This window comes from Eretmochelys imbricata, chromosome 6 (assembly GCF_965152235.1).
Source record: "Eretmochelys imbricata isolate rEreImb1 chromosome 6, rEreImb1.hap1, whole genome shotgun sequence".
Lineage (NCBI taxonomy): Eukaryota > Metazoa > Chordata > Testudines > Cheloniidae > Eretmochelys > Eretmochelys imbricata.
In genome coordinates, this window is record NC_135577.1 from 113,893,906 (window position 1) to 113,907,643 (window position 13,738).

At 39.1% G+C, this 13,738-nt stretch overlaps 1 protein-coding gene across 1 annotated transcript in view; it reads left to right on the forward strand.

The window, feature by feature from the left end:
- ASPG (asparaginase) overlaps positions 1-13,738 on the forward strand; it is an 82,848-nt gene that overhangs the window by 41,487 nt on the left and 27,623 nt on the right. Inside the window, exons 8-10 of the mRNA XM_077820532.1 lie at positions 3,542-3,727; positions 7,024-7,137; positions 10,014-10,133. Coding sequence (XP_077676658.1) covers positions 3,542-3,727; positions 7,024-7,137; positions 10,014-10,133 — 420 coding nt within the window. The remainder of the gene's footprint in view (positions 1-3,541; positions 3,728-7,023; positions 7,138-10,013; positions 10,134-13,738) is intronic.

A 13,738-nucleotide genomic window follows, 5' to 3' on the forward strand; every position in this document is an offset into this window, starting at 1 on the left:
TTACTCCTTTTTCCAGAAGATGTTGTGAAGGCCAAGACTATAATAGGGTTCAAAAAAGATCTAGATAAGTTCATGGAGGATAGGTCCATCAGTGGCTATTATCCGGGATGGACAGGGATGGTGTCCTTAGCCTCTGTTTGCCAGAAGCTGGGAATGGGCAACAGGAGATGGATCACTTGATGATTACGTGTTCTGTTCATTCCCTCTGAAGCACCTGGTATTAGCCACTATCAGAAGACAGGATACTGGGTTAGATGGACCATTGGTCTGACTCAGTATGATTGTTCTTATGTTCTTAAGATTTTTAATTGTTTTGGAAACAGCCTTGAGCAATGTACCCTAATTGTGTTGATAAACATTCCTAGTAGTAATATGACTGACCAGTCCTAGCATGGAAAACTATTTAGGAAGGTTTTAAAAGTACCTTTAACCTGAATCACATGGGCTTTGGAATTGATAATGTATCCCTTCCACGTGTTTGGAAGATGTATTTGACCTCTTGACAAGCAAGTGCAAGCTAGAGTGACCAGAAGTGCCTATTTGCCATACAGTCAAGTGTATATGTATAATATACACTTTGCCAAAGGTATGCATGCATATACAATATGGGAAAATGGAGTGAAGAAATCATGCCCTTATCTACAATTCATGCTTCTTCCTGCAACTGGTTTAAGGGTTCAGGGCTCTGATCCTGTTCTATGATATGCTAATGTGAACTCCTGCACCCCTGAGAACACCTGGAGCCCTATTGATAACAATGGGATTCCACAGAGGCCAATGCTAGGAGGTTGCTTTGCAGAATTGGGGTCTTACATGGTATGGACTAGATTCACGAGAGGAAGTTAGGTGCCTAACTGCTATTTTAGGCACCTCCATTCAACATTTAGGTGCCACTGACATTCACAACCCCCCGTTCAGGTCCACCTAACCCTGTAGGTGCCTAAAGTCCTTAAAGCACCTAAGATCCCACCTTAAAGTTCTCTAGCTGCCTAAATGTCTGCTGACGGGCATACATAAAGCCACCTAAGTCCTGACGCCACTGAGCAGCTTTGTGCCTAACTCACCCCTGGGCCCTGGCAGGATTCACAAACTAGGCATTTCCCCGGCCTATCTTGCCTATGGGGCCAAATCCAGTAGGTGTATAGAGAGGCCAACTAAAAGCACCTGACCAGATCAGGCCCTACACAAAATGTGGTGAAGTGGTGCCCCCCACCCTCCCTTATATACTCAATCGCCCAGTGGTTAGAGCACTCATCCAGGATGTGGGGCATGGGAGTTCAAATCCCTCCTCCTCCTGATCTTAGACCAGGGTCTTGAACCCAGGTCTTCCACATCTCAGGGGAGCGCCCCAACGCTTACTAGCCACGAGTCAGAGGGTATTTTGGGATAGGTCTGTCTCTCCTGTCTGAAGCTCTTCCACTTTGCATGAAATATGTAGGGCTTGTCCATACAGAAAGTTAGTGTGTGGCAAACTGAGGTGTAAATCTACAAGTGTTCTGATGTGCCGTGTGCAAACTGGCCAGGTGGATCTTGGGGCTGCATACTAAAAATTCCGTAGTGTATTTTGACCTACTGATGTGTCCACTAGGCAGAAGGGTGCCTAAAAGTCAGGGGTTGCAGAGTTCAGTATTGAAGCGCCTGTGTGTCTGTTTTTGAAGTTCCGCCAACCTGAGTTTTTATTTTTCTCATGGCCATTGTCAGCTTAAATTGCATCCAGTAGCTTAAGCAGAAATTCCTCAATTATACTAGTCTTTTTTTTTTTTTTTTTTTTTTTTTGGTGAATCTGAACAGATGGAAATGCAGTCGGGTGGTAGATTTGTAATAAAACTCCAACTGTATAGTTCGCCTCATAGGTGACTGTAATGTATTGCAAGTAGTTTATGTGGTCAACAAAGAAATATCTAAGTTGTCTAAAATAATTTCACTAGATGGCTACTTACATTGATGAGATACGTTAGCTGCGTAGTTACCAATTGGACCACAAAAAACTACTTCTCTCTCCCCTCGACCCTTCAATTAAATGAACTGTCTCTTGAATTTAAATTAATTCCTGCAGGCTTCATTATGATTTTGTTTTCTAATGTTTGGAAGGCATATGTACTAAACATGGTAGATTTTATCATTGTGGTTCAAATGTATCAAGTAAGAATTCTGTGAATACGTTGTTCCATTTATGAATATTTCTGTATTTACGTTTATCAAATAGTGTTCTGTCATCATGCAATTGCATAGCTTATGTAAGAGAGATAAGATGGGTGAGGGTAATACCTTTTATTGGATCAATTTCTATTGGTGAAAGGGACTAGCTTTTGAGCTCACTCAGAGCTTGAAAGCTTGCCTCTTTCCCCAGCAGAAGTTGATCCAAGAAAATATATTACCCTCACCCACCTTGTCTCTCTAATATCCTGGCACCGACATGGCTACACTACTGCAAAAACCTATGTAATATATTTAAGTAATAGCTTACCATCCTTTTCTCCCTAATGTCATTTTAATCAGCCCGTCCTGTAGAAAATTGCCATTATTTTAAAATATATGCCTCTGGGATTTTCATAGGAGTCTAAAGAAATTGTTTCCCAACTCCCATAGCCTTCTTTTTGAAAACCCCAGCCTTATTTTATAGAAATGATCATCACAAATGGCCAGTGTAGATGAAGGACTTTTATTTTGGGGGAGGGATAGCTCAGTGGTTTGAGCATTGGCCTGCTAAACCCAGGGTTGTGAGCTCAATCCTTGAGGGAGCCATTTAGGAATCTGGGACAAAAATTGGGTATTAGTCCTGCTTTTGAGCAGGGGGTTGGACTAGATGATCTCCTGAGGTCCCTTCCAACCCTGATATTCTATGATTATTTGTAAGACTCTGATTCCTGCGTGAGACATAATGGCATTTTAACTAAACACTTCTTTATGCACCTCTTATTGAGGGAACTTGTTTGAAAGTATCATGTGATTATTAGTAATCATGACATCACTTTTTGACAGTGCCCTTGCCTTGGAAAGCCGTGTGTCAGAAGTGGTATGAAAATAGTTTTTCTAGTTGTGCAATTTGTATAGGCCGCACCCTTATTTATTAGTTGACAACTTCACAAGTGTAAAACATGCCCTTGTGATCGTGAGGTTTCATTTTTGCAATTCATTTCTGCTTAGGGGTTCGAAGAGAGTTCTTTTTCCCCCCTCCCTGCAATTAGTTCAGTATTCAACTACATATTTCCTCACTGGCTTGAGAAACTCTAATCAAATTAAGTGTTTACCCTGTAAATGTTTTTATATTGACTCCTGTTTTGTAGTGATTGACTTTAAAGCTTTGAATATGGTTAATATGTTTGTGCTACTGTATGGTACCTTGGTGGGGATACTGTCTATAAATGCTGTCAATCATGGTAGCAAGAAGTTTAATTCCTTTTTTTTAGCTCGTGAGTGCCATCCACTGCTTTTGAAAGATCTTTTGAAAAATATGTATGCGGGAGAAAGGGCTTGCTAATCAAATTATATAGCATTAAAGACATGGAGTTGTAATATTTTAACACCTTATTTTAAATAGGTGAAGGCATTTCTTCACGCTCCAATGGAGGGCATTGTACTTGAAACGTACGGAACTGGTAATGCACCAAATAATCGAGAAGATTTGCTAGAAGAACTAAGGAAAGCAACAGAACGAAAAGTAGTGATTCTTAATTGTACCCAGTGCTTACGCGGGAGTGTTGCTGCAGTCTATGCAACTGGACAGGTGAGGGAAATACAGCAATTTCTGATTGCAATGTTATGTAAAAGAAAGTTTCACTGATGTGATTGGCTGTATGTTTAATGTGCTAGAAAACAAACATCTAGCTACAGGAAGATATTGTCTATAAAACAGCCATATTAGATTAGTTTTTAAATGGTTCAAGCTGATCTGCAAACAAGATTTTTAAAAAGCCCTTTATTCTAGACTGAATTCTGTAATTAGCTAGACCTGATCCCAGTTTACTGATTGATGGCTTCTGCTATGTGTGTGACACCCCAGCATCCATCTGCAAAATACTGTTGATGTCAATCCCAAAACAACTCCAGTGAGCGTGGAACTGGCTCACGGGGCAGACCAGTCAAGTAATGTCTTTTCAAGTTTGTAGTTACTTTAATAGTTACAAAATAAGGGCATTCAGTAAGGTGGCAAACTTCCGAAATATTCTAAACCTCATTGCTTACTTGACCCTCAAGACTCCCATTAGGCTATCTTCATGTGCCAATGAGTTCAGCAGTATAGTATGTACTGGGATGGCCCTCTGAATGGAGGCCGGTAGTCTGTGACTTCTGGAGATCTGAAAGCAGGTGTAGGCTAGTTTAAAGCAAATTTATATGCAGACACTGACATTCTTGGTATTCAGGGTATTCAGCATATTTTAAAAGAGTTTTCCTAACCTTATTTGCAATTCACAACCTTTTTGGTTAGTAAAAATATTGGTAGGACTAATGAGCCTCACAGACCCGACCAGTGTTCATAACCTGTGTGATAATTCTGAATTGTGGAAGGAAAGTTCATTTGTCTTGCTTAACTTTCCTCCTATTCCCTAGCCTATGCCTGCTTTCAGATCTCAATTGACTATTCAATGGCTAACCTTTTTAATAGTATGCCTTGTTTATAAATATCACTTCTTTGTACAGTAGGACTGAACTATTATTGTTTCTTATATATGGGATAGCTCAGTGGTTTGAGCATCGGCCTGCTAAACCCAGGGTTGTGAGTTCAATCCTTGAGGGGGCCATTTAGGGATCTGGGGCAAAAATTGGGGATTGGTCCTGCTTTGAGCAGGGGGTTGGATTAGATGACCTCCTGAGGTCCCTTCCAACCCTGAGATTCTATGATTCTATGAAATATTTTGATGCAGCTTTATTTATTTTTTGTTTCAACAACTTTTCTTATAACCTAATATATAACTGAGGAAAAAAGGAAACATAAATTGCGACATTACCCAGGGTACAATCTGGACTGTTGAACAGCTGTATCCCCTCAATTCTCCAAACAGGGTTTTACACCAGCCTTTTACACTGCTTTGCTGTGAGAGCAACCACTCCTGGTCTGCTCTCACACAGCCTCCAGCATGTAAATTACTCCGAGCTATACTATCTGAGTGCTATTGCCAGCCACTCTTGAATTACACTGTAGAGCAACACCAGCAAACTCCCAGTCCTAGACTGCCCCCAGAAATGTGCATCTTGGATTGCCCAGCCCTCTCCTGGACAATACAAACTCATATAAAGCCCGTAATTTTATTAATAGAAAATGATATGCTTAAATCCTGTTATCTCAAGTGAAGTGTCCCAAACACTTCAATCCAAGCACACCGGTTTAGATAAAACAAGTTTCTTAACTACAGAAAGATAGATTTTACATGATTACAAGTAATGAGGCATAACATTGATGTTTTGGGCTAACATCAATTGGGAATTTAGAGGGATTGCTTTGACCATCATGGAGCTCCCATACATTTTGGTTAATGCAAAAATATATGGAGAATGAAAAAAGCAATCGATAAACAACTGAATGTAAAAATGTTTACAATGTAAAGTTTGTTCACTAAATAATCCCAAGATACCCGAAATGGCAAAATTTCATGAGAAAAAAATCTAATTTACTATATGACATTCTGCTTCAACAAAAATGTGTATGGGGTGAGGGGAAACAATTTTTTCCCTATATTTTGGCTGAAAAATTCTCCGTAAGTAGAGCACCTCTGCAAATGAGTTCTTGTGTTTGAGCCAAAGTGCTGTTTTCGTAATTTGAGTCAAGTCATTAGCATTCCCCCTTCTTATTAAACCTTTATAGGGTTATTTAGTCACTTTCAGTCACTTGTTAATTCCTGGGTCCCAGCTTTTCAACGTGGTGCATGTATTATGTGGCTTCACCAACTTCCACTGATGGAGGCTATACCCTGTTTATATTGGTATCTGTACAGGAGAACTTTGCCAACATGTACAGAGCCATGATGTGTTCTGGCTGAATTCTACATAATTTATTTAATGCTGGTTTTTCACTGCCGTTCCCTTTTCAGAGTAACAGCTCTGTGGAGGAAACATGTTGTCTGAGTTCTGGAAATTTACTATAATATTAATTTCTTTCAAAAAAGCTTATATTAAATTTTTTATATTTAAAAAAAAGGTAAAAAACATTTTGTCTGGCTGGTAATAATGTTACCTTCACTACATATGGCATTATCCTGTCATTTGTACATATTTTAGCTAGTCAGGTGATTTAGTGATTAAACAATCACAGTTCATCTCAAACTCTTTTAATTAACTGAATATCTGGACTCTGATCCACCTCCTCAGCACAGATTATAATCGAGGGGTCTATGTGGTGATAGGAAGTGGGGGAAATCACTTCCCCTCCTATCCAGACCATGAAAAAGCCTTAGCTGTTCTTTGGCTGAAAACACTGTGTAACTTTCCAGCACAGAAGGAAGTTTTAAATGGTACATAAAGATCTTAAGGAAACCTCATTGGTCTTCACTCCATGGTTGGTATGCTCTGTAAATGTACATACTGAAGGTAGGTCAATTTGGTTTTGCTTTTGCATTGGTTCAATCATTAGTTAATTGCTGAATTGTATAGGGAAAGCAATCTTTCTGTAGCAAGCACTATTTGGTTTTTGCCAGAACTGTAATTATTCAGTCTAGTCTCATATCCTAAATCATGCACAGGTAATGCAGCTTAGAATGGTCTGACAACACCCGCATTGGTAGCACACTGCAGTACTGAAATACATCCAGGGAAATACCACATAATAAATTGGTCAATATGTTTGTGGGAAAACAACATATTTGGCAAATTTAAAAACACCACTGATTTTAAAAATTAGTAACTGCAGCTTTATAATAAGGGCTAATCTAACAACTGTTTACGTAGTTAATACACACCCATAACCTCTTTCTTTTAGGATAAAGAAATGGTCATTCTGGGTCTTTAGTAATCCCTTGTGCATCAATACTGTATAGAAGTGTTTCTGAATACTACACTAATTAAGTTAAAGTTTCTTTTCATTCACAGACTCTCACTGCTGTAGGAGTAATTCCAGGGGGTGATATGACACCGGAAGCAGCCCTAGCTAAACTCTCATACACATTGAGCAAAAGCCATCTTAGCTGGGAGGAGAAGAAGGAGGTAAATATTTCACTGTTAGTTTAGTAGACTTTTAATAGTGGTTGGTTTTTTAAATCAAATTTTTTAATGTTTACTGCACTGACTTCTGTCTAGTAAAATTATTTGACTTTTTATGTTAATTTTTGAGCATTTGCTTCCACTATCTAATGTGAAGGCATCACACCCTCTTACTTTATGCAAAATAATGTTGTTATAGAACTATGAAAATAGATAGATTTGAGGGGGGAAGAAAATCCTCAGACCTCTACATAGAGGTCAGTTGAAAACCAACACCGATATTTAAAACTTCTGCTTTTAAATTCAGCAGTGGATCTGTCCTGCAGCTTCAGCACAGACTCCAAATAAATAATGTGTGCAAACTGAAACTGAGAATGGAGGTGAAATCCGGGCTCCATTGAAGTCAATGGAAATTTTGTCCCTGATTTCAGTGGAGCCTAGATTTCACCCAGGGTTTATATTTGAGTCTTCATGTAGTAACTCTTACATCTTATTATGTTTGTCACTTTATTTGAAGTCTGTGAGTCTTGAGTGTCAATGTTAGATGTAATTTTGTTAAGATGAAAAGATTTGTATTGAGTATGTTCTTTAAGCACAGACCATTTCTCCGCGTCCTTGACTCTCAAGTGTTTATTAATTGACTATATATTTATAATTACTAGTTAATGACAGATTCTTTTTGGTTAATTAATGTCTTAGGTGTTGGGAAATAGAGAGAGTTAATACAACATATACAAATATATAGCCCTGTGTTAAACATTCTCTTTTCGGTGGTGGAATGCTAGCAACCGTATACACTAAAACTTTTGTTTTTATATGCAGCAAAGTCATAGTCCTGAAGGAGTAAAGTTGTTATCCTGATTTTTTGGATGATATCAACATGAGTCATTCTCTAGATTTAACCTATCAAACTAATGATTTTCCACTCCGTTGGATGTGCTAGGTAAAACAAAACCTGATCAGTTGTGGAAAAAAATCTATTTCAAAATCAATACCTTCAAATAATGTCTGTAAAAAAAGGTATTCTATAGGATCTTCATCTATGTGCATGGGGATGGAGGGTGGTGGCGTTTCCTTTCCTTCCAGCTTTAAATTTAAATAGTCTCCTTGTAAACTTTGTAAGAGATTTACTAGCTGTCTGAATATGAAATTTTAATATTTTTAGAACGGTCAGCCGTGTCTTTTTCTTACCACTATCTAATTTAATAGTTTTTTATTTTAAACATATTCTGTGTGTGTAACTTAACAAAACTTTGTCCTGGAAAGGAGGGGGTCTCCTTGCTGTGCGAGGAGCGACTGTGCACAACATACTTCATGCAGGAACACATTCAACAAAAGGTGTAGTAGAGAATATGGCTTATCGGTATCGCACCGCCCAAGAAGCAGTGGTAGTCCATATGTGACCCCACAGCAATGAATGCATAATTTCTACTTTGCCTTTTTAAAAAATGTATTTTTTTAATGAAAGCTCTTCAGTGGTGTCAATCTGAATTATGTCAGCCTGCCAAATCTGAAAATTTCTATGCACCATACATAACTTCCACTGATGTGCATGTGATGGGACTCTTCCAGCAGACAGTTACAATATTGTAAGTGTTTAGGGGTGGTTTTTTTAATAAAGGGCATGCCTAGACACAGGTAAATCTGGGGCACTCTTTCTTCCCACATCACACCTTGCTTTCTTGCAAACTTGCACAGTCCTGCTTCTTAAAATTCTAATTGAGACAACTTACTGCCTAATAGTTGTGGAAGCACCTTGACGAGAGAAAGCCAGCATATAAAATCATCAAAGTTGGAGAAACCAGTGGATTTGTTAATGTTCACGATGTTCAGATTTGTTCCCTCTTTCCTCAAGCTTTTATGGAACCTTATTTCTAGGTTTAGGAGTGTCTCTATGTAGGAATACTGGAACAATTTGTATAGTGGGGGTGCTAAGAGCCGTTGAACCATTCTGTAAACCCTGTCTATAATGGTATCCACTTCAAGCCAGAGAGTGCAGCAGCACCCCTAGTTCCAGCACCTAGGTCTCTGTTCTTCTCCAGTCTTGTTTCAGAGGCTGCTTCTGAGCAGGGAGTTTCTCATTGCTGCTTGATCCTGGTTAGTGCTAAGGCTCTCATCCTGCAAATACTAAATACATGTTTAATGTTGAAACACTGAAATCAGTGAGGCTATGCGCATGCTTAAAGTTAAGCATGTGTCTAAGGGTTTACAGAATCAGGGCCAAAGGTCCTGATTCAAAGCCTATTAAAATTGGTATGAATCTTTCCATTGATGAACCTTTCCATTGATTGGGCTTTTGATTAAGCGGTAAGTGTGCAGTCAGTGCAGGGCATACTAGTTAAACATTGCCTTGCTTCGTTACTCCAAAACACTGGACAAAGGCAGGATCTCAGAAGGCCCAGTGCTTTTCCTAAAGTCACCACTGGTCTCCTAGTTTTATTTTCTCATTCAGTCTTTTAACTTACTGTTCGTTTAAATAGGATGCTACTTACCATGCTGGGAAATCTTGACTACTTAAACCAAACTGTTCTCACACACACCCCCACCCCAAACATCTTGCTTCGCCTTCTGGATTTTCCAGTATGTTCTGACGTTTCTCTATCTTTTAGGTTATAAACTCTTTGGAATGATCACTGTTTTTACCTTTGTGTCTTCTCCAGTGCCACTTATACTGTGCTTAGCAAATAAATAATAGGCTATAGAAAATATTAAGTAATGTCAACTGTGTTCTTATTCTATGGGGCAAAACTAATTTTTACAGTAAATTGCACTCATTTGCATTTTCTGTAACTTTCTAGCTTAGGCTAGTAAAAATTAACATCATCAATCCTTTTTTCTCTTGCTTTTTACAATGATTTGATTGTTTGCTCATTTTTCAGATGCTGAGTGAGAATCTGAGAGGAGAAATGACTGTAGTACCCACGGGAGCCAAGATCTCTCTTACAGATAGCAAGTTTATTCAAGTTATTGCCAAATCTCTAAGTGTCAGCTGCAAGGAGGTACCTACTTTAAATATTTAAAGTCAACTCATGTACAGCAGAAAATTAACTTAAACAAGTATATCTTAAAGGTGAAATACAGTGCAACGTTGAAAATGAAACACAAATTTTCTTGCTAAGTGTCCCAGCTAACCAGGCCATGAGGGGGCATTTGGTACAACAATAAGTTAAACCTTGAATTTCTTTTCTATGTCTGTAAAATTCTCTTGATTACTCCTTGGTTCACTGATGATCTAGGCTATCACAAATACTACACAGGTCATTGTCATGCATGGTACTTATGGTGTGAAAGAAAATACTAAATTATTTTGAATTTTCTACATATTTCGACAGTATGGAACAATTCAAGCATAGAGGAAAAATACTGTAATTATAAACAAAATTATAAATGACTAGTACAATGGGAGGCATTCTGTGAATAGCTATTAATGCGGAGTCAATATTGGTCACCGTTGATTGCACAACAAATGTTCTATGGAGAACATTGCAAGACATAATTATTATGGTCTTCTCTTGGCTTGTTTTCAGGGAAGGTTTAATTTAATTTAATACCTACTCTACAGTGCATGGGGGTAGGAGAGAAGGAAAAACGGTGAGGGACTGGGGTCACATAGAGTGAGTTAAGCATAAAAGAAGTTGAAGACTAGGTTTAGAAGGTTACAAGCTCTCCTGCTCATTGAACTCATGGAATTGGCAAAAAGAACAGGAGGACTTGTGGCACCTTAGAGACTAAAAAAATTATTAGAGCATAAGCTTTCGTGGGCTACGAGAGTTTTAAAACAAACAAAAATAACCCCCCACTTATAGCAGGGACAGTGTGTTCCAGATTTTCTGGGGTCATTCTATTAGCGTCAGCGGAACTGGTTGCTGCTGTTCTTTGAATTTTAGGTCACTAAGCTCTTTATCATGCTTTATGAGATAAGATCTCGCTAATGACCCATTGAGGAGGCTTGGAATGACCCCAAATAAGACGCCAGGGCTTGGGTAAATACAGTTTTTGTACTGCTTTAACTTTATCATTTAGAAACTGTATAGTTAAATCAGTACAAACCTCTAATGTGGACACAATTATACCAGTATAAAGGTGCCTTATAGTGCTATAGCTTATAACTCTGAATGCTAGGGGGTTGTACAAACTTAACTATTTTGATTAAAAAAAAAAACCACACCACTACTCAAAATAATTAATTTGGAACAAAAACTGCGCATAGATCAGATCTAAGGAAGGGTACAAAGTAAAGCTATTGGACTCTTTGGCTCTTTCCTCTTTACGAAGTTGGTGTCTCCTAATAAAGTGTCTCTTGATAGTCCTATCAGAGATGAGTCAGAACCTTATTGACCACACTCATTTTAACATATGGCTTAGAGTGAAGTAGGAATGGTATGAAACTTGCAGGGGTGAGGTACATATTGAAAATATTTCTCTCTCTCTCTCTCATGTTTAGGTAGTATACAGGAAGATCAAAAGTATCTTCATGCTGCATTTTTTTGTTGGCTTTTGTGAATCATAGATTCAACTTGTGCTCTCAGAGGCTGAGATCAGAGAGAAATTTTGATAGAAAAGTATTAGCCCTGTGCTGTACCTCTGGGAGATGCTGCATTTTGCTCCTATTTTGATTTTAGGACTGGGAGCTGAGACAGCATCCTTATTAATCTGCAGGTCAAATGAGTGAATCTGCAGACATTGGGAAATAGCTTGCTGGTTCTGTTTGACCTGGATAACATCTGGTAGGCTGATAAATGCTTTGTTGTGGAACAGCTACACCATTTCTAATCTCACGCACCTCAGGTCAATAAATACATCTTTGGTGCAGTTGGACTGGATCAACACAGAGGTCTGTAAGGGGAGAATACATATATTACTTGCTTTTGGTAAACCCTGACCCAGCTGGTCAGACAAGGAGCTTAAGGACCCAAATGCCTGGTCCACCAGGGCTAAATGCAGCCTCAGGACTTGAAGCAGAAAGTTGACCATGTTAACTCAGTGCATGTGGGTGAAGGTATCTACCTGTAAGCCATGCCACTGAGCACAGTAGTACAATAATAGGTTAAATTTGGGAAAGGAGAGCCCTAAGAGACAACAGTGTGTTCCAGTACATATAAGGGTCTAGCATAATGTGTGTTAATGTTGAAGGCCTTGGTGGGTGCCTACGGAGTGTTGAGTGCACCAGAAATTTCTTGATGCTCAATCCTTGTTGCGAGTAGAGTTGGGCAAAGTTTTTTACAACACATTGTGTTTTTTGCTGAAAACTACATTTTGGGGGGCCTGAAACAATTTGCCAAATTCAGGTCAAATTTAATGAATACTTCCGGTTGGAAAAAAAAGCCTTTTAATTTCAAATTTGGCCAATAAGAAAGGTGAAGAACAGCCAAATCAAAACAAAAAACTAAAGGGGGAAAAAAAGAACAAAAAGCAAAATTTGTTTTGAGTCGACCAAAATGTTTCGGTTGATACAAAACGATTTTTTATTTTTTTTTATTAGACGAAAAAATGTTTTAGTGAATTGAACCAGATTTTTTATCCGATTTTTTTTTTCCGGTTTGGCCCAGAAAAATTCATTATTTGCACAGCTCAAATAGTGACTTATTGCTTAGTAACATAGATCTAATTTTTGGAGTTTATGCAGCATATTCTTCCACTATGAAAAGCATTTCCAAGCAGAATGATTATTAAAAAAACAAAAAAAAAGCCAGAGCAAAAGCAAGTGTTGCTGCCCTAGGTTCAAAACATGAGCAGAAACTTCTCAACATAGTATATATTAGCAAATGGTGTTCTATGTATACTTTAAAATGGAGTTCAGTACTGTTCTCATAGAATGTTCATTGGTTTAAAATCTCAAAAATGACCAGTGATTCTGGGATTGTTTCTATGTTTAGGTGCACCATTTGAGACACCTTATAGGGGTCTTACTTTCAAAGGGTATGTCTACACTACGAAATTAGGTCGAATTTATAGAAATCGTTTTTTTAGAAATCGTTTTTATATATTCGAGTGTGTGTGTCCCCACAGAAAATGCTCTAAGTGCATTAAGTGCATTAACTCGGCGGAGTGCTTTCACAGTTCCGAGGCAAGCGTCGACTTCGGGAGCGTTGCACTGTGGGTAGCTATCCCACAGTTCCCGCAGTCTCTGCTGCCCATTGGAATTCTGTGTTGAGATCCCAATGCCTGATGGGGCTAAAACATTGTCGCAGGTGGTTCTGGGTACATATCGTCAGGCCCCCGTTCCCTCCCTCCCTCCATCAAAGCAGCAGCAGACAATCGTTTCGCGCCTTTTTTCTTGAGTTACCTGTGCAGACGCCATACCACGGCAAGCATGGAGGCCGCTCAGGTAACTGTCACCGTATGTCTCCTGGGTGCTGGCAGACGTGGTACTGCATTGCTAAACAGCAGCAGCAGCCCCTTGCCTTGTGGCAGCAGACGGTACAATAGGACTGGTAGCCGTCATCGTCATGTCCGAGGTACTCCTGGCCACGTCAGCCAGGAGCACCTGGGCAGACATGGGTGCAGGGACTACATTAGAAGTGACTTGACCAGGTCATTCTCTTTAGTCCTGCAGTCAGTCCTATTGAACCATCTTATGGTGAGCAGGCAGGTGATACGGATT